General features: G+C 37.3%; 1 protein-coding gene across 2 annotated transcripts in view; it reads right to left on the reverse strand.

Annotated features, from left to right (window-relative positions):
* Positions 1-18,861: 18,861 nt before the first annotated feature.
* LOC136882085 (zinc finger protein 239) overlaps positions 18,862-24,536 on the reverse strand; it is a 65,152-nt gene continuing 59,477 nt past the window's right edge. For both annotated transcript variants that reach the window (XM_067154595.2, XM_067154597.2), the window contains exon 5: positions 18,862-19,771. In XM_067154595.2, the coding sequence (XP_067010696.2) occupies positions 19,096-19,771 (676 nt within the window). In that variant the 3' untranslated portion in view covers positions 18,862-19,095. The remainder of the gene's footprint in view (positions 19,772-24,536) is intronic.

The following is a 24,536-nucleotide window of genomic DNA, read 5'->3' on the forward strand; positions in this document are numbered from 1 at the left end:
TTGGAGTGGGGGATGGAAAATATGTTGGTTGTTGTCAGTAGAAACAGTAGTACGTTGTCTATACTGTGTATGATTGGTTTGGTTTAGTGATGCCTTAAGTGCGTTGAGTTTCTTATTCAGGGTATTCTGCTTCTGTATGGCTATATTTTCTATCTTTTCGTTGGTTATTTGTTGGAAGTTGTTCCAGTATGTGTATGGTAGTTCATGTGAGGCTTTAAGGTGTGCTTCATATATTTGTATGTTGAGGTGTTGTTTCTTTCTATACATGAATTTAATTTCTTCCTTAAGCCATATTCGGTTTGTTTTGTTTTGTGTATTTTGGGTTTGATAGGTGCTTCTATGTTTATTATTATATTTCCTAAGAAATTTAGGAGTTAAATTATTTTGTAGACATTGTTTTAAGAAAGTGATGTTTTTGACAATATTTGTGATCTTAATTTTCAGATTTTGGTATCTGTGTGCCATTTTTCTTGCCTGGTTGGCTTTTCTACTGTTGTTTATAAGTTTCATTTCCGTATTGATAGATATTACTTTACAAAAAACAATATAAATATGAGTCTCCACCTTATCAATACAAATTTATTTTACATTAAGCTGGTAAATATAGTCAAGACTAGTTTCGACCCCTAAGGGGCCATCTTCAGTTGACATGCATTAAAAATGTATTTTTTACAAAAACATCACATGTAGTGGTAAAAGTTTAAATTAATTTAAACCGATCATAAATGTTGGTATGTCTGGTACATTTGGGCTATTGTATGTGTCAATTTTGAGTTTTTAGCACACAGTATGAAGGTAGTTGATTAACTAGTGTGCATCATCCATGAAGTCACATGTTATTTTTTATGCTACTACCATCTAATTTTTTTTGGGGGGGGGGGGTTATACAATGTGGAATATACATACATTTGTGCAAATCAACAGTGGCAAGTTTTACAATATACATTTAAGGTTGGTTCATAAATTACACAAATTGGTTATTGATTAGTCATATGAAAATGTAGGACATAGGTTTGAACACTTTTTACTGAAATATCAATGTAACATCTTACTGGCATATATCTTAGATGCTGAAATCAGTTTATAAAGCCTGTTATTCTTGATTGAGTCTTGGAATAGGGTTAAAATTTTTAATAAAAACTATTTGCTTAGTATAGGCATTAAATAATGCTATTAAAATGGACATATAACTAAAACAGTGGTATATGTATGCCATATATGCCTGGTTAAAAACACATTACATTAATGTTATTGATATGTGGTGCTAATATACATTGTATTGGAATAAATGGGGTTGACGAATTTTTCGTAACAGTCTTAGATATAGTGTTCCGGTAAAATGGGTCCGTAAAAATATTTATATGTAAAAAACGGTTAGGTAAGTATTTGAATAATCCGCTTGCAGATCAGGTGATACTTACTTATATATCTGGAGATATTTTAGGCAGCTACTAATGTTGGAGTTATTAGAAATCTTGAATATATTAATGGAGCATGTTTATCCATCCGTATGTCGTGATGTTTTAAGTTGGTGACATTTGTCAGAACATGTTGAAATTATGCGTCTTGATGCACGTTGATGGAAGCGTATATGTTGTAAAAACAAGGTACAGTATCTGGAAATAGAAATAATAAGTGTGATAATGGTGTGGTATGAAAGTGTAGTAGTAAATCGTATGTCGTTTTACTTACGTAAGGTGTTGGAACCGTGCATTCTTTGTAGCTGCCTGTTGAGATCTGATACGTGTTGCTCTGAGATTGTAGTTAGCGGCGGTAGAGGGGAGGTTTGGGGGGATGGGTGGAGTGTTAGTAATGGGAGTGGGGTTGGAGGGGAGGAGGTCTTGGGGCGGTTGATTTGAACGTATAGATTTTTGTTTACTTATTCTTTTGATGTAGAAATCTTTTAATAAGGGAATTACTGTATGAAAAAGAATATTGTTTCTGTCTATACTTTCATTTAAGTTGGAGTTCGGATTGACGTATTTGTCTAAATTTATGTAAAATTCTTCTATTATGCTGAGCAAGGGACTTTTTGGATTCATATTGAGGATTTGCATGTCGTTCTTAATGTCTGTAAAATTATGTTTTTGATCATCAATGTGCTGACCCATAGCTGAGAAATGTCTGTGTTTGACGGCGTTGACATGTTCATTATATCGTATTAAAAAGCTTCTACCAGTGAGCCCTACATAGCTGGCTCGGCAGTCGTTGCATTTGAGGCGATAGACTCCTGAGTGATTGTATTTATTTATGTTATTAACTGATTTGGAATTGTATAGTATGTTGGTGTTATTGCGTGCAGTTTTGTATGCTATTTTTAAGCCTTGTTTTTTGAAGATATTTGTTATGGGATGTATATGGTTATTGTTGTAAGTAAACAGTGCATATTCTTTTTTATTTTTGGTGATTCTGGTTAGCTTGGTTTTAGGTTGGTTTTTGATTTTGTTGATAATCCGGTTTATCATTTCTCTTTTATATCCGTTTTGTTTTGCTATTTCGTGGATTGTGTTTAGTTCCTTATTTAAATTTCCTTTGAAAGTGGAATGTTGTATGCTCTGTGAATCATACTATAGTATGCAGCTCTCTTATGAGCATGTGGGTGGGTGGAGTCTATCTTTATTGTATTTGATGTATGGGTAGGTTTTCTATATATGTTGTATGTTAGGTGGTTGTTATGTCTAGTTATGGATATATCTAAATAGTTTATGGTGTTGTTATATTCAGTGTCCATGGTAAATTTAATGTGGGGATCTATTCTATTTAGTTGTTCTAAGATTATGTTTTCATTAGTATGTCTATTGTCCATGATTATAAATGCATCATCGACAAACCTGCACCAACAGATGATATTTTCTATTTTTTTAATTTCTTGGTGTTCTAAGTAATCCATATATATATCAGCTATTATGCCTGATATTGGTGATCCCATGGGTAATCCTTTCTGTTGATAGATAGTGTCATGGAACTTGAAATAATTGTTATTGATAGCGAATTGTAAAAGTTTTATAAATTCATCTATTTCCAATTTGCTTAGCTTACTGTGGTTATAAAGATTGGATTTTATGATAGTGATAGTTTTTTGTGTGGGTATATTAGGATACATGTTTGTTATATCATATGTTGCTAGCTTGTAGAAGTGTTCCATTCTTATATTCTTAGTAATATTGCAAAAATCTATTGAGTTTTTTATGGTTTTATTTGCTTGGAAGACATAATGTTTTTTGAGGAATTTTTGTATGTATTTGGATAATTTATAAATAGGGCTTGGCCTATAGTTTATTATGGGTCTCATAGGAATGTTGTCTTTATGGATTTTAGGGTAAGCTTTAGCTGTAGGTATCCCTGGATTCATGGTGATTAATTTTGTAGTTTCCTGTTCGTTCAAGAGAAAATTGATGTTTTTTAGGAGAGTTTTTAAGTTTTTTTGGATACTGTTAGTAGGATCTTTAGTCTTAATTTGAAAAGTTTCATCTTGAAAGCAGGTTTTTGTTTTTGTTATATATTCCTCTTTATCCATAATGACTGTAGTGTTTCCTTTATCTGCCTTTGTTACTATTAGGTTATTCTGCTGGATTTTATTTTTGAGTACATTAATTTGTGTTTGGTTTGTGATATCTTGATTCTGAGGTTTTTGAGTGATCTTATCAATATATTGTGGTAGTGTTTTTTTAATTTCATATCTAATTTCATTTTGTTTTTCTTGGGGTATTTTGTTTAGAGCATCTTCTGTTTCAGTAATAATAGTGGCAATATTTTCAAAAACTGAATTGTTTTTCCAGTTATGTTTTGGTCCCTTGCTCAGTATAGTTGTTTCTTTTTCATTGAATATTGTGTTAGTTAGGTTTTGGAGTGGGGGATGGAAAATATGTTGGTTGTTGTCAGTAGAAACAGTAGTACGTTGTCTATACTGTGTATGATTGGTTTGGTTTAGTAATGCCTTAAGTGCGTTGAGTTTCTTATTCAGGGTATTCTGCTTCTGTATGGCTATATTTTCTATCTTTTCGTTGGTTATTTGTTGGAAGTTGTTCCAGTATGTGTATGGTAGTTCATGTGAGGCTTTAAGGTGTGCTTCATATATTTGTATGTTGAGGTGTTGTTTCTTTCTATACATGAATTTAATTTCTTCCTTAAGCCATATTCGGTTTGTTTTGTTTTGTGTATTTTGGGTTTGATAGGTGCTTCTATGTTTATTATTATATTTCCTAAGAAATTTAGGAGTTAAATTATTTTGTAGACATTGTTTTAAGAAAGTGATGTTTTTGACAATATTTGTGATCTTAATTTTCAGATTTTGGTATCTGTGTGCCATTTTTCTTGCCTGGTTGGCTTTTCTACTGTTGTTTATAAGTTTCATTTTCGTATTGATAGATATTACTTTACAAAAAACAATATAAATATGAGTCTCCACCTTATCAATACAAATTTATTTTACATTAAGCTGGTAAATATAGTCAAGACTAGTTTCGACCCCTAAGGGGCCATCTTCAGTAGACATGCATTAAAAATGTATTTTTTACAAAAACATCACATGTAGTGGTAAAAGCTTAAATTAATTTAAACCGATCATAAATGTTGGTATGTCTGGTACATTTGGGCTATTGTATGTGTCAATTTTGAGTTTTTAGCACACAGTATGAAGGTAGTTGATTAACTAGTGTGCATCATCCATGAAGTCACATGTTATTTTTTATGCTACTACCATCTAATTTTTTTGGGGGGTTTATACAATGTGGAATATACATACATTTGTGCAAATCAACAGTGGCAAGTTTTACAATATACATTTAAGGTTGGTTCATAAATTACACAAATTGGTTATTGATTAGTCATATGAAAATGTAGGACATTGGTTTGAACACTTTTTACTGAAATATCAATGTAACATCTTACTGGCATATATCTTAGATGCTGAAATCAGTTTATAAAGCCTGTTATTCTTGATTGAGTCTTGGAATAGGGTTAAAATTTTTAATAAAAACTATTTGCTTAGTATAGGCATTAAATAATGCTATTAAAATGGACATATAACTAAAACAGTGGTATATGTATGCCATATATGCCTGGTTAAAAACACATTACATTAATGTTATTGATATGTGGTGCTAATATACATTGTATTGGAATAAATGGGGTTGACGAATTTTTCGTAACAGTCTTAGATATAGTGTTCCGGTAAAATGGGTCCGTAAAAATATTTATATGTAAAAAACGGTTAGGTAAGTATTTGAATAATCCGCTTGCAGATCAGGTGATACTTAGTTATATATCTGGAGATATTTTAGGCAGCACACCTTAAAGCCTCACATGAACTACCATACACATACTGGAACAACTTCCAACAAATAACCAACGAAAAGATAGAAAATATAGCCATACAGAAGCAGAATACCCTGAATAAGAAACTCAACGCACTTAAGGCATCACTAAACCAAACCAATCATACACAGTATAGACAACGTACTACTGTTTCTACTGACAACAACCAACATATTTCCCATCCCCCACTCCAAAACCTAACTAACACAATATTCAATGAAAAAGAAACAACTATACTGAGCAAGGGACCAAAACATAACTGGAAAAACAATTCAGTTTTTGAAAATATTGCCACTATTATTACTGAAACAGAAGATGCTCTAAACAAAATACCCCAAGAAAAACAAAATGAAATTAGATATGAAATTAAAAAAACACTACCACAATATATTGATAAGATCATTCAAAAACCTCAGAATCAAGATATCACAAACCAAACACAAATTAATGTACTCAAAAATAAAATCCAGCAGAATAACCTAATAGTAACAAAGGCAGATAAAGGAAACACTACAGTCATTATGGATAAAGAGGAATATATAACAAAAACAAAAACCTGCTTTCAAGATGAAACTTTTCAAATTAAGACTAAAGATCCTACTAACAGTATCCAAAAAAACTTAAAAACTCTCCTAAAAAACATCAATTTTCTCTTGAACGAACAGGAAACTACAAAATTAATCACCATGAATCCAGGGATACCTACAGCTAAAGCTTACCCTAAAATCCATAAAGACAACATTCCTATGAGACCCATAATAAACTATAGGCCAAGCCCTATTTATAAATTATCCAAATACATACAAAAATTCCTCAAAAAACATTATGTCTTCCAAGCAAATAAAACCATAAAAAACTCAATAGATTTTTGCAATATTACTAAGAATATAAGAATAGAACACTTCTACAAGCTAGCAACATATGATATAACAAACATGTATCCTAATATACCCACACAAAAAACTATCACTATCATAAAATCCAATCTTTATAACCACAGTAAGCTAAGCAAATTGGAAATAGATGAATTTATAAAACTTTTACAATTCGCTATCAATAACAATTATTTCAAGTTCCATGACACTATCTATCAACAGAAAGGATTACCCATGGGATCACCAATATCAGGCATAATAGCTGATATATATATGGATTACTTAGAACACCAAGAAATTAAAAAAATAGAAAATATCATCTGTTGGTGCAGGTTTGTCGATGATGCATTTATAATCATGGACAATAGACATACTAATGAAAACATAATCTTAGAACAACTAAATAGAATAGATCCCCACATTAAATTTACCATGGACACTGAATATAACAACACCATAAACGATTTAGATGTATCCATAACTAGACATAACAACCACCTAACATACAACATATATAGAAAACCTACCCATACATCAAATACAATAAAGATAGACTCCACCCACCCACATGCTCATAAGAGAGCTGCATACTATAGTATGATTCACAGAGCATACAACATTCCACTTTCAAAGGAAAATCTAAATAAAGAACTAAACACAATCCACGAAATAGCAAAACAAAACGGATATAAAAGAGAAATGATAAACCGGATCATCAACAAAATCAAAAACCAACCTAAAACCAAGCTAACCAGAATCACCAAAAATAAAAAAGAATATGCACTGTTTACTTACAACAATAACCATATACATCCCATAACAAATATCTTCAAAAAACAAGGCTTAAAAATAGCATACAAAACTGCACGCAATAACACCAACATACTATACAATTCCAAATCAGTTAATAACATAAATAAATACAATCACTCAGGAGTCTATCGCCTCAAATGCAACGACTGCCGAGCCAGCTATGTAGGGCTCACTGGTAGAAGTTTTTTAATACGATATAATGAACATGTCAACGCCGTCAAACACAGACATTTCTCAGCTATGGGTCAGCACATTGATGATCAAAAACATAATTTTACAGACATTAAGAACGACATGCAAATCCTCAATATGAATCCAAAAAGTCCCTTGCTCAGCATAATAGAAGAATTTTACATAAATTTAGACAAATACGTCAATCCGAACTCCAACTTAAATGAAAGTATAGACAGAAACAATATTCTTTTTCATACAGTAATTCCCTTATTAAAAGATTTCTACATCAAAAGAATAAGTAAACAAAAATCTATACGTTCAAATCAACCGCCCCAAGACCTCCTCCCCTCCAACCCCACTCCCATTACTAACACTCCACCCATCCCCCCAAACCTCCCCTCTACCGCCGCTAACTACAATCTCAGAGCAACACGTATCAGATCTCAACAGGCAGCTACAAAGAATGCACGGTTCCAACACCTTACGTAAGTAAAACGACATACGATTTACTACTACACTTTCATACCACACCATTATCACACTTATTATTTCTATTTCCAGATACTGTACCTTGTTTTTACAACATATACGCTTCCATCAACGTGCATCAAGACGCATAATTTCAACATGTTCTGACAAATGTCACCAACTTAAAACATCACGACATACGGATGGATAAACATGCTCCATTAATATATTCAAGATTTCTAATAACTCCAACATTAGTAGCTGCCTAAAATATCTCCAGATATATAACTAAGTATCACCTGATCTGCAAGCGGATTATTCAAATACTTACCTAACCGTTTTTTACATATAAATATTTTTACGGACCCATTTTACCGGAACACTATATCTAAGACTGTTACGAAAAATTCGTCAACCCCATTTATTCCAATACAATGTATATTAGCACCACATATCAATAACATTAATGTAATGTGTTTTTAACCAGGCATATATGGCATACATATACCACTGTTTTAGTTATATGTCCATTTTAATAGCATTATTTAATGCCTATACTAAGCAAATAGTTTTTATTAAAAATTTTAACCCTATTCCAAGACTCAATCAAGAATAACAGGCTTTATAAACTGATTTCAGCATCTAAGATATATGCCAGTAAGATGTTACATTGATATTTCAGTAAAAAGTGTTCAAACCAATGTCCTACATTTTCATATGACTAATCAATAACCAATTTGTGTAATTTATGAACCAACCTTAAATGTATATTGTAAAACTTGCCACTGTTGATTTGCACAAATGTATGTATATTCCACATTGTATAAACCCCCCCCAAAAAAATTAGAGCGTAGTAGCATAAAAAATAACATGTGACTTCATGGATGATGCACACTAGTTAATCAACTACCTTCATACTGTGTGCTAAAAACTCAAAATTGACACATACAATAGCCCAAATGTACCAGACATACCAACATTTATGATCGGTTTAAATTAATTTAAGCTTTTACCACTACATGTGATGTTTTTGTAAAAAATACATTTTTAATGCATGTCAACTGAAGATGGCCCCATTAGGGGTCGAAACTAGTCTTGACTATATTTACCAGCTTAATGTAAAATAAATTTGTATTGATAAGGTGGAGACTCATATTTATATTGTTTTTTGTAAAGGGAATAACGACTCGGCATTCTTTTAATTAACCTCAACTTTCAGGTTTTTTGCAACTTCATATGGTTTTTCTTATAACATCGATCCACTTTCCTCAAGCACATTTGAACCACTTACATACCACAATACTCACTTCTGCAGAAACTGAGCTCCACTTTCTTTTTGTCCCTTGGCTTCTATTTCCATTCCACTCACTTAAAATGTCATTCTTCTTCTCACAGTTGTGTTTTCTGGCTATTTAATTTTTCAAGGAGATTTTCTCATTCTAAATCCTTTTGCCCTTCAGTTTTTCTGGTATTGAGATCTAAACAAGCTTGTTGTTCCAACTCATATTTACTGGGTGATTGAAATGCTATGGTATTTCTGCCTCAACAATCAGCACATGAAAGTCTCTTCCTTGTCAAGTTTAACTGAACTACTTGACTTCGACCTTATCAGCGACAATCTGAGTTATGAATAGACCGTGCAAGTTATGCTGGAAACTTGTGAGTTAACAGTCAGTGGTAACATTCCCGGGCAACTATAATCCTCAGAATATGCACTAATTAGAACAAAAGATGATCCTAATGAAAGGTTGGAAACAGTCCTGTAAATAACAATAAACTTCATGGCTACTTCAGCATTCCCATATTTGTTTCTCTCTCTATCTTGGATTCAAAATAGTTCAAACACTCTAAAGGTATGTCTGCAGAATGATATTTAAGAGAAAGAATGACATAGCACTTTGGAAAGGAAGTATCGTGGAATGCGTAATGATATTTATTTAACACGTGTCTCATGCAAAAAAAAAATGGTTCCACGGAAAAATGTCTGCATAAATGTGTCCGTCAAGGCAGGTTCAACTATATATACACTGACTGACAGAGCAAATGCAACACCAAGAAGGAGTGGTCAGAATTTTATGCCAATTGCAGGGTAGACTGACGTCACCGAGGTATGCTCATGATGTGAAATGCGCCTCTGTGCTGCGCACGTAGCGAACGATAAATGGGACACAGCGTTGGCGAATGGCCCACTTCGTACCGTGATTTCTCAGCCGACAGTCATTGTAGAACGTGTTGTCGTGTGCCACAGGACACGTGTACAGCTAAGAATGCCAGGCCGCCGTCAACGGAGGCATTTCCAGCAGACAGACGACTTTACGAGGGGTATGGTGATCGGGCTGAGAAGGGCAGGTTTGTCGCTTCGTCAAATCGCAGCCGATACCCATAGGGATGTGTCCACGGTGCAGCGCCTGTGGCGAAGATGGTTGGCGCAGGGACATGTGGCACGTGCGAGGGGTCCAGGCGCAGCCCGAGTGACGTCAGCACGCGAGGATCGGCGCATCCGCCGCCAAGCGGTGGCAGCCCCGCACACCACGTCAACCGCCATTCTTCAGCATGTGCAAGACACCCTGGCTGTTCCAATATCGACCAGAACAATTTCCCGTCGATTGGTAGAAGGAGGCCTGCACTCCCGGCGTCCGCTCAGAAGACTACCATTGACTCCACAGCATAGACGTGCACGCCTAGCATGGTGCCGGGCTAGAGCGACTTGGATGAGGGAATGGCGGAACGTCGTGTTCTCCGATGAGTCACGCTTCTGTTCTGTCAGTGACAGTCACCGCAGACGAGTGTGTCGTCGGCGTGGAGAAAGGTCAAATCCGGCAGTAACTGTGGAGCGCCCTACCGCTAGATAACGCGGCATCATGGTTTGGGGCGCTATTGCGTATGATTCCACGTCACCTCTAGTGCGTATTCAAGGCACGTTAAATGCCCACCGCTACGTGCAGCATGTGCTGCGGCCGGTGGCACTCCTGTACCTTCAGGGGCTGCCCAATGCTCTGTTTCAGCAGGATAATGCCCGCCCACACACTGCTCGCATCTCCCAACAGGCTCTACGAGGTGTACAGATGCTTCCGTGGCCAGCGTACTCTCCGGTTCTCTCACCAATCGAACACGTGTGGGATCTCATTGGACGCCATTTGCAAACTCTGCCCCAGCCTCGTACGGACGACCAACTGTGGCAAATGGTTGACAGAGAATGGAGAACCATCCCTCAGGACACCATCCGCACTCTTATTGACTCTGTACCTCGACGTGTTTCTGCGTGCATCGCCGCTCGCGGTGGTCCTACATCCCACTGAGTCGAAGCCGTGCGCATTGTGTAACCTGCATATCGGTTTGAAATAAACATCAATTATTCGTCCGTGCTGTCTCTGTTTTTTCCCCAATTTTCATCCCTTTCGAACCACTCCTTCTTGGTGTTGCATTTGCTCTGTCAGTCAGTGTAGATCATTCATATTTTATTGGATATATCTTATGCATTTTTACTCATACAAAGGTACAAAGATTCCCATTCTCCTTTTACGTACCGGTACGTGGTTTTCGACGTGGCAATGCCAATGTTAAATCCTTCCTGTCTTTGCCTTCAAAGTCATGTCCCATTATGAGGGTAAGAACTTCCTCCAAAGTATACAGTTTCTTTTATATTATGGAACATGTTACAAGGATGCTTTGAAGCTACCCTGAGAAGCACTAACATATTGGCAGTGAACAAAAACTAGGCAGCAAGTGATGAACACACACACTTGAACCCTTACCCCGACATCTGGCGACTCTGTTCAGAACTACAGACTCAGAAGGCAACCACTAGATATCGTGAAGCAGAATTAATTATCTTCATTTCCGTGTTGATGCATAACTTCCATATAAGACATTAAATGATGGATGTTCCATCCATACATATTACAAGGTACAATTTATACAAATCTCCTTAATAGTTAACAAACAAGATAACAAGGACGTTCCCTCAACTCCACAACAAGCTGTCAGGTTGACAGTTATGAAATGGGCAATTCCAACCTCTGTAACGCTTCAAGACGTTATATTAACTCTTATCAAGTGTTTGATAGCCCTTAATTGATAACATTTCGATAGTGTGGTTGTTTTATCTTTCGTGAAAGCTCAATGGCAGGCTCTAACAAGGGATTTGCAATCACTATACAACCCGCAGGACCACAAATAAATGACACTATCCCCACAGGTAATTCCACAAATTCTGTTCAAGCACACATTAGCCACTTTAATGAAGTGTGCACACACTTTCATCCAGGCAATTTGGACTTCAAGGAAGCTACTTTTAATATGTTTATAAGACACAAACATTTATGAGGTTAAATTGAGCTTGTTTTTAGGCATAACTTTTGTAATGTGTATTTTAATCTTAACTTCTTCTTTAATGTATTGTACAAGCTGAGGATGATTGCGAGGGAATCAAAACTGGTATTTACTTATTAAATTTGTGTAAATTGCACCTATTAACCTTAGAATTGGACATTGCTGAATATTCGGCCCTTTGGACCCTGTGGTAGTGGCACTGTCGAATATTTGACATGTTCATATTTCTTCTCGTAATTTCCTAGACAGATGTCATGACAGTCAACTTATTGTTCTCGATATCCACAGCAGTCAGGAGTTCAGTTTCATTCATAATTACAACCTGTGAGGGTGCAATTTCACAAAAAAGAACAAGTGTAGTTTTATGACGACCTGTTTGAGCGCTATTTGTAAACAAACCTTCATGGGCTCTGCTTTGATGTTGTATTTCATTTTAGTTCATAGTTTTCCATTCAGTGCGAGTTATTTACTTCTGTATATATACTATTATTTGATTGATTATACACATTTGTAGTATAGTGTGCGTCTAAATATGGCATCTTCACTTCATTATGGAGAATTAGTGATGAAGTAGTATGAAATTTGCATTACAGATATATTATTGACAATGTGTATATCTCAGTTTGTTTGTGAAATGCTTCAGTTTTGTGTAATGATTGAAATTTTATTATTACTTTGAATCTAGCAATTACACTTTTTGAACACACTACTTTTTTCTAGTCAAAACATTTATGCACTTTAGTGTCACCACAACAATCCTTAGTGTATTAGCTTTATGTAGATACATCAAATTTCGTAGATTTCTTTGATATCTTGCAGGTATTTTGTATTTTATTTAGACAAGTAAAGTGTTGATTGGTGGTGTCACACTTTCCAGCAGTGTACTGTAACAGAACATAGTGAAGTCCACCAGCCTTGCTCTTGCACGAATGCTGGAACACTTCACCGGCTCCCGTCTGCTACAGTGGTTCACCAGAATGAAAGGATTAAAACAAGGAGGAAGAATTAAAATGACTAAGTTACACAATTTATCTCTCATCAGAATCATTTTAGCAAACTTTCACTTTGATACAGTCCACATTACATTCTAAATTCTTACATACTGGTACAGTATAATATTTTCAAAAATGTCTGAAAATAGTTATTTGAAATTTAACTGCCTTACCAGTGCTTTAACACATTGGCTGCCACATGATGCGCATATGCATAATTGTTTACGAACAGGTTTTGCTTTTCTTTACTGGTCCACAAAAGGATTGGGCTTTGTTCCTCTGTAACAGCACTCAGACTGAGGTTTGAATTACGTGTTAGTGGTTCCTGACCCGTTGCTTTCAAATGTGGTGTAATAATGCATGAACGTGGCAATGATAATTCTACTGGTCCTTCAAATCCAACACAAAAAGTAAATGCAAAAGGCAAATCAATGAGAAAGCAAAGTAAATTGTGCTATGAAAAGGGGAAAAGTACGAACTCCTTTTATTATTTTCCTCAGTTACCCACGCACCGTACGCTTTGCTTAGTGCCTTGCTTTAGAATTTACTACTGGTGCTCTACAAGAAGCCAATGACTACAGTAATATTCATTACTGCATCAGAAAGCAGATACTGAAAGATATTCTTGGTATGAATGATTGTTAAGTAACAATATAGCATTATTTCTTACAAGCATCGCCATAAGACCTGTCTGTGCCACATAAAACACATACCAAACAAATTCTTACAAGGCCATATAAATATGGTGTATTATTAACACACACATCTATAATGCACATGTGCATCCACCGGTGATTTTGCATGTGAATGTGTAAAAACTTTGCTTGTAAAAACTACAGTCTACCATCTTCCAATTAACAGAAAGCTCGTGGAGCAATTCGTAGGTTAATTAAGGCAGCAATGAACGTGTTAAAATGGTTCATAGGTCTTAATATCTTTGTTCTTTGAGAATTCACTAACAATAAAGAGTATTCATAATAACATATTAATAAACTACATATTTCATCCATGTAATGATCTAAGTTCCATGATTTTTCAGCCATAAATAATACAAAAATAGATGTCAACAAAAGATCTACATGGTTCATCACTAAATTTCATAATCTGCACAGGAAATTACATTAACTCCACCAACCAATACAGTCTGTGCAGAAATACAGGGTCTTTCAAAATTAATTTTGTTGCTTTAAGGTTCTATAGTACTTACTACATTGAACTTACAATTATAAATAATACATCAAATGAAAGAGATACTCAAATACTTCATTCTACAAGTGCTCATTCCTGTGTGCATGCACTGGTTCTTCTGTCTTCTCTTAGAAAGCAATTTTGTACCTATGCACATGCACTGGTTTCTATGTCTAGTACCTAGTAGCACTAATAACAAAGTTCAGTGATGAATCGGCATTCCAACTAAGTGGACATGTGAACATTCATAATATGTGACCCCCAGGTTCAGCAAATCCCCATGAGTTGGTACGCTTGCAATGTGAATCCCCTAAATTGAAAGTTTTTGAACCATATCCTGGCAGAAAGTTTATGGGCCTTTCTTTTATGCTGAATGATGTGCTTGATCAATGGCTCTTTCTTCAACTACAAGAAGCAGAACCAGGGAACTTTATTTGGCAGCAAGATGGTGCACTGCCTCATTGGCATAACTCAGTATGCAATTGGTTAAATAACATTGTACATAACTGCTAGATTGGGCACAAGGGGCCAGATGACGCAGCTTGTTTTGAATGGCCTCCACATTCGCCCAATCTGACGCATATTACCTTCGGGGATTCATTGGGATCCTGTGCGTGTACCTCCACTGCCAGCTGGACCTAACAGATTTAAGGACTGAAGCAGCTGTTGCAACAATTACTCCAGGAACATTGAGCAAAGTGTGGGATGAACTCGGCTATCGACTCTGTATGTGCTGTGTGACGAATGGTGCTCTCAATGAACACTTGTTTGAGTTGCTCTTTCACTTGATGTATTATTTACAAATGTAATTCAATGTAATAAACACTACAGAGCCTTAAAACACTAATATTTATTTTGAAACATTACGAATTTGGCATAGGCACCTCCGTACAGGAAAAGGAGATCATATTCAGGGATTCAACGCAGTCACAATGTGGGTAGAGCTTAAAATACAATCAACTGAAAGCACAATACAAGTGTATATCTCCCATGCACAGTGGGCCAGAACTGTAATGTAGTGGGACAAAATTACAAAAATCTACATATTTTCTCCATTTCTTTCTTCCCATACTGTAGGCAAACAACCACGGGGATAATAAATTTTAACTCTGGTGATGACATATAAACAGATATGACTAAAAATATCACTCCTTATCTCCCCTTTCTGGAAGAGGCTGTATGGCTTATTACTAGTTATGTTTTATCAGTGAACTTCACCGGTCGCTAACGCAGTATAAGTGGATGATCTCAAGTATGGAAAAGAAAGCTATAAGTATGCAATTTCATATGAATTTAACTGATACACAACTATTTTCATCACTATACCACGGCAAAGTAATGTGAACAGCACCTGAAATTCCAACTTTACAACATTTACATAGAGTTATAAAAGTGTATAGGGGCTGCCTGGCCGAGGCGGTAAAGGTGTGCTTTGTTCACCCGGAAGGACATGGGCTCGAATCCCTGTCAGGAAGTTGTAAAATTTAAGAAATAAGATTTCCACTTCCGGAGGTGCATATGGCCCTGAGGTTCACTCAGCCTACACCAAAAATGAGTGCCAGGTTAATTCCAGTTCTGTCCCATCAAGTGCCGAGGTTGTGGATAGTGGAAGCCTTTACCTTCTACCACTCCCAGGGCCTTCCTGGCCTGTATGGAGGAGACTTTACTTTTATAAAAATGCATCCGAACATTCCTGCCTGCATTTTGATACCATAATATGGAGCGATTCATGAATATTATGGCTAATGACTCAGTACATGCATTTTCTTGCACTCTTCTAAGAAAAGTAACTCTATTTGCAGTGGCGCAAGCTACACAGTGAGCTGTGTGAAGTGTTGTGCAAAAAGAAACATATTGGAAATGAGCTAATGGGTTATGTGGATAAACATTCAGGACTACTCTTCAGATTTTTTACAGTACCTTAAATTGACAGTGAGTGTTTCCAAATACAAATTTTAAGAGTGAAGGAAAGAAAATTATACGATGAAAGACATGTTTCAAAGAAAAATTCCAATAGGCTAACAAAGGACTTACATATTTCTGAAGAACTGCACCAAGCTTCAAAATCTAGTCACCAAATGAACAGTTCAGTTACATCCATCTTAAGAATTAGAAGGCGTAGATAACTCTTCGAAGACAGCGGACTGAGAACTTAACAGAGAAGTTTAGATACTTTAATAGATCATCATTTAATTATGACCAAGGTAGGTATCAAAATATGTAATGCTTTGGCAGCCACTTCTTCGTAGGTTCGCAACATATGCACCAGCACTCCAAAACGAATGAATGCCATTAAAGTAGCGGACTGCAGTAGCACTGACACTATAAATTATTATTTTGGACTGTATTCTTAGCATGCTTGGAAATAATTGTTTAACTGCATTTTACACATTGCATACAGAAATGATATTGAAAAGTGGCAAGAAAGAAACACCAACGGTTGGAGAGAAAAAGCGCATAATTCAACAGAGATTTCTATCTGAAATGGGACTGACAAATGATGAACAGGCAGTGGCACTTCAAACGATGGAAACAAAGCTCATCTTCTTTTTTGAGAAATTGCAGGTATCAGTGAAGAAATTATTAAAAACATTTCCATACTATTATGGACCAGATCAAGTAGCTATGATACAAAATATTTTAACAACTTCTTTACATATGATAAGACTGAGTCATCTTCACTCCTAAATAATTTAGCTTTACCAAGAATATAATGTGTTTCTTATAATATTTTTAGGCTGAAGATGTCTTACAAGGAAGAGATGAAACATGTCCCTCTTTAAAATAAAATAAAAAGGAATAATATTGCAGAGTATTGAAAAGGTGAAGTTACTCGTTTATTAAGACCTATCTTGTTGATGCTGGCAATACAGATTAGTTATGAAGTTTCTTGTGGTATTGAAACAGTATTTTATGCTCAGTAATTTTGTCCCGCTAAAATTGCATTCTGGCCCACTGTACCATGATCTAAACTACAATTATGTTCTTCATTTGAGTTGGATTGTCTCATCATTCCATTCACAGGTTGCCAATATTCGGAATACATTCAATTACTGTATTAATAAACAAGATAACTAATATATCTATATCCAAGCCCCCTTTAAGACTTTTCATATCATAATATAACCGGCAAAATCCAAGAAGTTCTGTTTTTGACTTAATATGTGCTGATATCACCTCTGGACAACAACAAAATGGAATGGGAGTAAAGTTCAGGCTGCTGAGAATAAATTCCTTAAAGGTATCATGAGGAAGAAGAGAAAATTAGAAATGAACATATAGACACACAATACAAAAGGAAGAAGTCAATTTTAAAAAAAGATGTGTTTACAGAGAAATTGTAAGAGACTACCAGGAAGGTTTTGAAAGGGGTGGATGAATTCAGAGGACTATAAAGATGAGGAAGGATGGAAGAAATACTAGAAGGAAAAAAGTAGAGTAAAGAGAGGTCTTTAATTTGCATTCACCAGCAAGAAAGCAAAAAATATCTGTTGATGTGATGCCAATCAGTTAAATTAAAATACAAGTCTTTACTAGAAAAGTTAGGGCTGCCTGGCCATTGCAGTGAAGGTGTGCTCTATTCACCCAGGATACGAGTTCAATTCCCTGTCAGGAAGTTGAAAAGTTTATGAAATCAGATTTCAACTTCTGGAGGTGCGCATGGATCTGAGGTTCACTCAGTCTACACCAAAAATGAATACCAGGTTAATTCCTGAGGGTAAGGGCAGCTGGGCATTGAGCTAACCTCTCTACCCCATCAAGTGCTGAGGTTACAGATATTGGAAACCTTTTACCTTCCACCATCCCAGGGTCTTTATGGCCTGTACGGAGATGACTTTACTTTTCTTTTGCTAGGAATGTAATGATTGATAATGTAACCCTACTCAATCTGTTATAATCAGTCCCTCAGTCCAGCTAAAGAAGACAGAATTGACCAGTATGTCTTGCTTAATGTCCTATTTTCCACCCAATTCTCACACAAGATCAGAAGACTTTCCCACAAGTCAGATAGGAGTTTTCCATGAGAGTTCTGTCTCTGCAGAGAGGATTTCCAATGTTTTCATATTTCCAGGACATACAGGACCAGTTTATTCATTCTCAGTTAAAAGAACACTAACACACTCTTTATTAACATAGCAGGATCCTTGCGTTTATCCAAACATTTCCTTGGAACTGTTAGCTAACACGTTGTTATCCCCCACAAGAGTCATGATCAATGAATAATATAGAAGGCAGTGGCAGAACCATGCAATCTTTTAGCATGCTCTGCTGTGCCTTTGATTCAATACAGATGTAAGCAAAGGTGCACAAACAATTTTTTTTGTTTTGACTATGAATTTTCTGTTGCTCTATAGCCGAATATGAAAAAAGCAGAGAATGCGTTGTTCAAATTTCTACTCTTTTGGAAAATATTTTGAAATATATACTTACTACAGAAAGTAAGCAAACTAATGAATCCATGCTCAAACCTAAGTGACGTTTGGCAGAAAATTTGTAGTGAATTCAATGTGCATACTGACTTTAGCTAACATACGATCGAGCAACTGAATCAACTGTAATAAAATCATCTCTTCTGTTTCTAACTCCTGGAAAAGGCCTATTGTACTTCAAATATTAGAGGTACAGAGGTTCTGCAACTAATGCACCTGCCATATTTTGAGCTAGTAGAGAATTTAACTGCTTAAACATGGGCTGGTAAGTTAACTGAGAGTTTAAGAGATTGTTAGTCTTAACCAATGCTGATTAAAAGTTATTTTGCTTTAGTTTACTGTTAAAATGTTTTGACAGGCAGTTAAATGCTAACTGAGGTTGAATAAACAAGGCCGTAATGTAACAATATTATATAATATAATACAAGAGAGGTTTATGTCCAAGGTGACAATTTTTTCAAAGTTCACCATACTCTGTACTAGGAACTGTTAAATTTTACAGACCTCCTAAGTGTGGAGTAACAAATGTCTCTTAAAATTCCCTCGGCGGCAGAAGGATTTTCCACATGTATTGCAGGAAAAGGGAGCGTTCCCTGAATGTATGATCATATGGAGTTTTAAATACTCGGGTCTACTGAAAGCCCTTCCACACGTAACACACACAAAATTCTTCTCTTCACTGTGAACAAAAAGATGTTTTTTCAAGTTAGTACGCTGAGTAAACTTTTTGCCACATGTTGGACATATGTAACCCTTACTGTCCGAATGTAAAGCTTGGTGCCTATAAACATTAGACATATGACTGAACGCCTTTCCACAAATGGGGCAACAGTACGCAGATTCCTTGGTGTGACCTTTAACATGAGCCTTCAGATTTTCGTAACGCGAGTAAGATTTTCCGCACGTGCTACAAACGTGATTCTTCTCCCCTGAATGTACCATCAAATGACTCTTGAGATGAGATGCTTGAATGAAAGCCCTTCCACATATATTACAACCGTGCGGTCGCTGCCCAGTGTGAACTAAAAGGTGCCTCTGTAGGTGATCCCCTCTAGTGAATGATTTGCCACAAGTAGGACAGGTACGTGCACCCTCTTTTACGACTCCTTTTGACTTCCTCGGCCGACCGTCATTTAATTTTGTTACACCCGTCTTGATACAATCGGATATTGAAGTCTCAGCACTGAAAAGAGACAAAATCAGAACAACACTTAAAACTAAAACTAAAGATCAGGGCTTTCTAAATGGTGGTTCAGGACGCCATTAACAAATTAATGTTTTAAGGAATGGTAGGATAATTTGCAAAAAAAAAAAATTTCAACAACCAAATCAGATCTAATTCATTCTTTAATATTATTTCCCTTTTTATCAGTATTCAACTAGTCTAAACAAATTATTTTTGATTTCAAAAAATGGAAATCCAAAGTTTGGCAGGAAACGAGCCCTCACAAATGCCACTGCATTATAAAAATAGTTATGGAATTCATACCCAATGTACTCCCTAGAATATTTTGAATGGGCAGACCACCCTGCCGTTTTTACAGAATGCCCAGCTAACATAACCTGGATTTGTGCTACTTCCATAATAATATATATTTCAATCATTGGGTGTTCGAGGTATTTAAGTCAGGCGCGGTCTACAGAGTTGAGTTAGTGAGATTTAGTTGCTGTAGTTAAGGTGGTGCGAGTGCGTGAAGAGTGCATTGACAGCCTGGGTTGAGGTGCCAGTCTGCTGGAGCCCAGGACACGCTTCTGTTTCCCTGACGTCGTGTGTGTGAATCTCTTGGGCTGGCTGCTGTAGAACCACCTTGGGTTTCTGGGGCAGTGCAAAGGGAACACTGGGTGCCGATGCGTGCAGACTGCGAATAGAGTTCAACGGATTGAGTGAACAGCGGATACTATCCCGAGCTATGAGACTAACATGTAGACTGTAGACTGTGACAGTGCTAATGAGTTTGACTGAGTGGCTGAGTGAGTGTAGTGTAAAGGATCGAGGACTGCATGTATGTGTGTTAATGTGTAGTTTTAGTGCTTAGTTAATAAATTTTAGAACTAGTATGCTACCAGGTTCTCTACTCTACTCTACTCTACCCCGCCAACACATTACAACTGGTGTCAGAGGTAGCGTATTTTGTAGTCAGCAGAAAAATCTACAAGTGAAATGAATTCCAAACAGCTCCAGATTCTTCTAAGCAAGTTTAGTGAGCTTGAAAATAAAATCTTATCTACCTGCGACGAACTCGTTAGTGAACTGACATCTGAACGGAGTTCTAACCCGGACCAATTGAAAACAGACTTATGTGAATGGAAGAGTGAGCAGTTAAAGTCAGAAAACAAAATGCGCTCCCTCGAAACAGAGGTCAACACGACGACAACGAACTGGACGAGAAGCGGTCTGAAGTGATTCTCGTGGTTGCAGTCTGGAGTTCGGCGCTCACTGGTAGAAGTGAGTGCCCTGCTTGCAAACACGATAGCTATGGAAACACAAATGGATTCCGCTGGCAGTGATGGAGGCTCTGGCGTCGTGAAAGTGGAAACTCCACACGACAATAGGATAACTTATCAGAGAACATGCCAGACCCAGTTCGAGACCGGATCGACATCCAAGAAGTGAGCCGAATATCTGACTGCAGAATGTGTACAGAAGATGACAGTACGACGCAGCCTCAGCCAAGTTCAACCAACAAGAAAGTTGTGGGAGTGCTTGATGTGTACTGCGGTGTCTACCAACTAAGAGCCGCCTACTGAGTCCAGCTGCAGGACTCGGTGCGCCGATGGAACATCGTGGGTATTCGATGCCGAGATCGAGTGACCAGGAGATATGATTATGGACGAATTACCCCAAGGTGACACCAAGCATGAATCAGCTGACATCAGTGATGAGGTGCGTAGCACCAAGATCCGTCCAGGGAGGATGACTGGCAGGAAACAGAACTATGAAGAGGCTCTGACGATGTCCCAGGAGGTAGAGGTAGCAATCGAATGGCACGGCTGGAGGGACCCCCAATAGGTGACTGACCACCAATGGAAGATGAACTGATGACCAACGAATGAGCATGCAACCTGACTGGACACTTTTTCCGGCATGAAGCTGCGTGCTGGTACAAACATCTAATTCTGCACCCTGGGAGAAGAGGAAATTCAGCAGGGCCAAGTCTGGGATGAACAAACGGTCCCGTGCATCTTCTCAAAGGACTACGAAGGCGCTGAGGCCATGGAAGTAGACACGGGTGTGGACAAAAAAACTACCGAAGTTCCAGCTACCACGCAAGGACTTGACAATCGTTATCACAGGGAATGAGGACACCATTGACTGGAACCAACGGATCCTCCATGGAAAGGTAGTGGCCTACCAAACAAACCATCTGGCGCCACATCGTGGAGCAAGTAGGGAAGCCTTGCTCTGAGGGGAGGGCAGTGTGGCATAGTGACCCACTGCATCCGCCATGCCAATGTACAGCCACAGAAAGTAGCACGAGGTAGTCATCACCAATTGCACGCTCATCACCGAGGTACGCCACCCTCTCCCTACTCCCATCACCAGGCGGAGGACAGCAGGTTGCGGATTGGTCAGCGTCCCCACCACAACTATCTGGATCGTCCTGCTCACATATTGGAGGCCTACGGTATTATGGAAGAATCTGGATGGCACATGGAGGGTATTCACCTTTGGGAAGACTCCGGAGGCATGTCCCTTCTGAAAGCATCCAGATGGCGTGGACCCAGGTATGTAAGTCAGGCACGGCCTACGGAGTTGAGTTAGTGAGAGTTAGTTGCTGTAGTTAAGCTGGTGTGAGTTAGCAAAGAGTGCAGTCAGTGATAGCCTGGGTTGAGGTGTCAGTCTGTTGGAGCCGAGGACTTGCTCCTGTTTCCCTGACGTCATGTGTGTGAATCTCTTGGGGCTGGCTGCTGTAGAAGAACCTTCGGTGTTCTGGAGCAGCAAGAAGGGAACACTGGGTGCCGACACATGCAGACTGCGTACGGAGTTTGACGGACTGAGTGAACTGCGGATACTATCCCCAGCTGTGAGACTAACGTGTGGACTGTGGACCGTGACAGTGCTAACGAGTGTGATTGAGCAGCTGAGTGAGTATAGTGTAACTGAAGACTGTGTGTGTGTAAATGTGTAGTTTTCGTACTGAGTTAATAAATTTGAGAACTAGTACACTACCAGATTGTGTACTCATTTGTTTACCCCGTCAACACGTTACACTATTATACCCAGGACATTTGAATTGGGAAGGAGAGCACCAAACAATGTCAGTTCATTTGAACTGATATCTGACAGAATACAAAAGGGAAAAATACCTAAAGATAAACTGAAATTAATAATGTAGTCAAAATAAAACTTGAAGGAGGACAATTTAGTTGGAGAAGTGTGAAGGGAACGATGATATACAGCAATGTACTTCCAGGAGTATGCAGCACTGTGTACCAGCCAGTACCACCAGTGAAAGAACAGAAGAATTGGAACTGCTTCTTACACCAATTAAATTGAAATAATAAATAAGGTAGTTCAACATATTCAATACAAAAAAATAAGAAATTTATGATCAAAATAAAATTAATAAAACACCTGGAAAGGAAAACATTTAAAAACAGATTGCTTTCAGTGAAGGCCTGAATGATGGAGGTACATCACAACACAACCACAAGAAACTCGACAGCAATACTGACTCATATGTGGATAAACACCTTCATCACAGTCAAGACGCAAGTAAGACTGGTGGGAACTCTCATCTTTTATATTACAACATTTGCATTAGGAACTTCGTCTGTGAAGATGGGAAACCATCACAGGATCATTGCCTTGGAACTGCAGTGCTACAGAAGGCTACTATGAATATTATGGATGACATATCGTACCACCGAATCGATACTGAATCAACTGAAAGTGAAAATGATACTATCGAACCTTGCATACCTGCCAACTTTTAGAAACCAAAAATAGGAAGATTTTTTTAATTCTTGGATTTCATCACATATATTCCACCACAGTCTATGTGAAAATAGGTCAGGATAAAAGGCATACATATCTACAGTTACAATGCGAATTGACCATTAAATTTAAAAACATCAACTAAGAAAACATAAAAATGGTCACAAAAAATTTACCTAATAACTCTCATTTTTGACACTTACATACGGATAATAATATTTAAGTCACACCGACACACACAACAAAATGCATAATACCGTATTTTCTCGCGTAATTAACGCACATTTTTGAAGAAAAATACAGGCGAAAACTTTGGATGCATAAATTATTCAAGGACTTCAGATCTTTACAAATTATTTACAATTCATTTACATTTAAAAGATACATCAAATATAATATAAACACAATTGGTTCAACTCATTTGCGGTTATCGTCATTTGGCGTAAAATTCCGACGTGAGATTTTTTCTGAAAAGTCAAATAGGGTACATCAGGAAAGTTAGACAGGTGGGTATGAAGTACCGATACTAGAAAATATTCTTCTAATTACGAGCTGATAATACGACCTGAATGACATACCGGCAAAAAAAGAAAACTGTCCAACACGAGTTGGGCCGGGCATCGAAGGAGGGACCCTGCTACATTACCCCAAACCGTTCGTATCCAATCTTGTACGAGTGACGTGTCCATCCATCCTTTTTCTTGAATACAGTACAAACGTGGATCACTCGCGGAAATTTAACTTTAAGCATTGTTTTTCATTTTAGAACAATGTAAGGTGCAAGCTTTCTGCCATCAGCTGTTACAGCAAGCATTGCAGTACCAGTACATCGTTGTTTCTTGCTTCCGGAGCGCGTACGATAACACTGCATATTCCTTTCTTTTCGATTGTTTGATTTTGTGGCATATGGAAACTGATTGGAGTCTGACCTGCGGTCCCTATAAGGGAGATAAAATATTCCTTCACTTTACGCTTCTCAATCACAAAGCGATGAAAATGGTTGAAATCA

Source organism: Anabrus simplex, chromosome 10, assembly GCF_040414725.1.
Source record: "Anabrus simplex isolate iqAnaSimp1 chromosome 10, ASM4041472v1, whole genome shotgun sequence".
Classification (NCBI taxonomy): domain Eukaryota; kingdom Metazoa; phylum Arthropoda; class Insecta; order Orthoptera; family Tettigoniidae; genus Anabrus; species Anabrus simplex.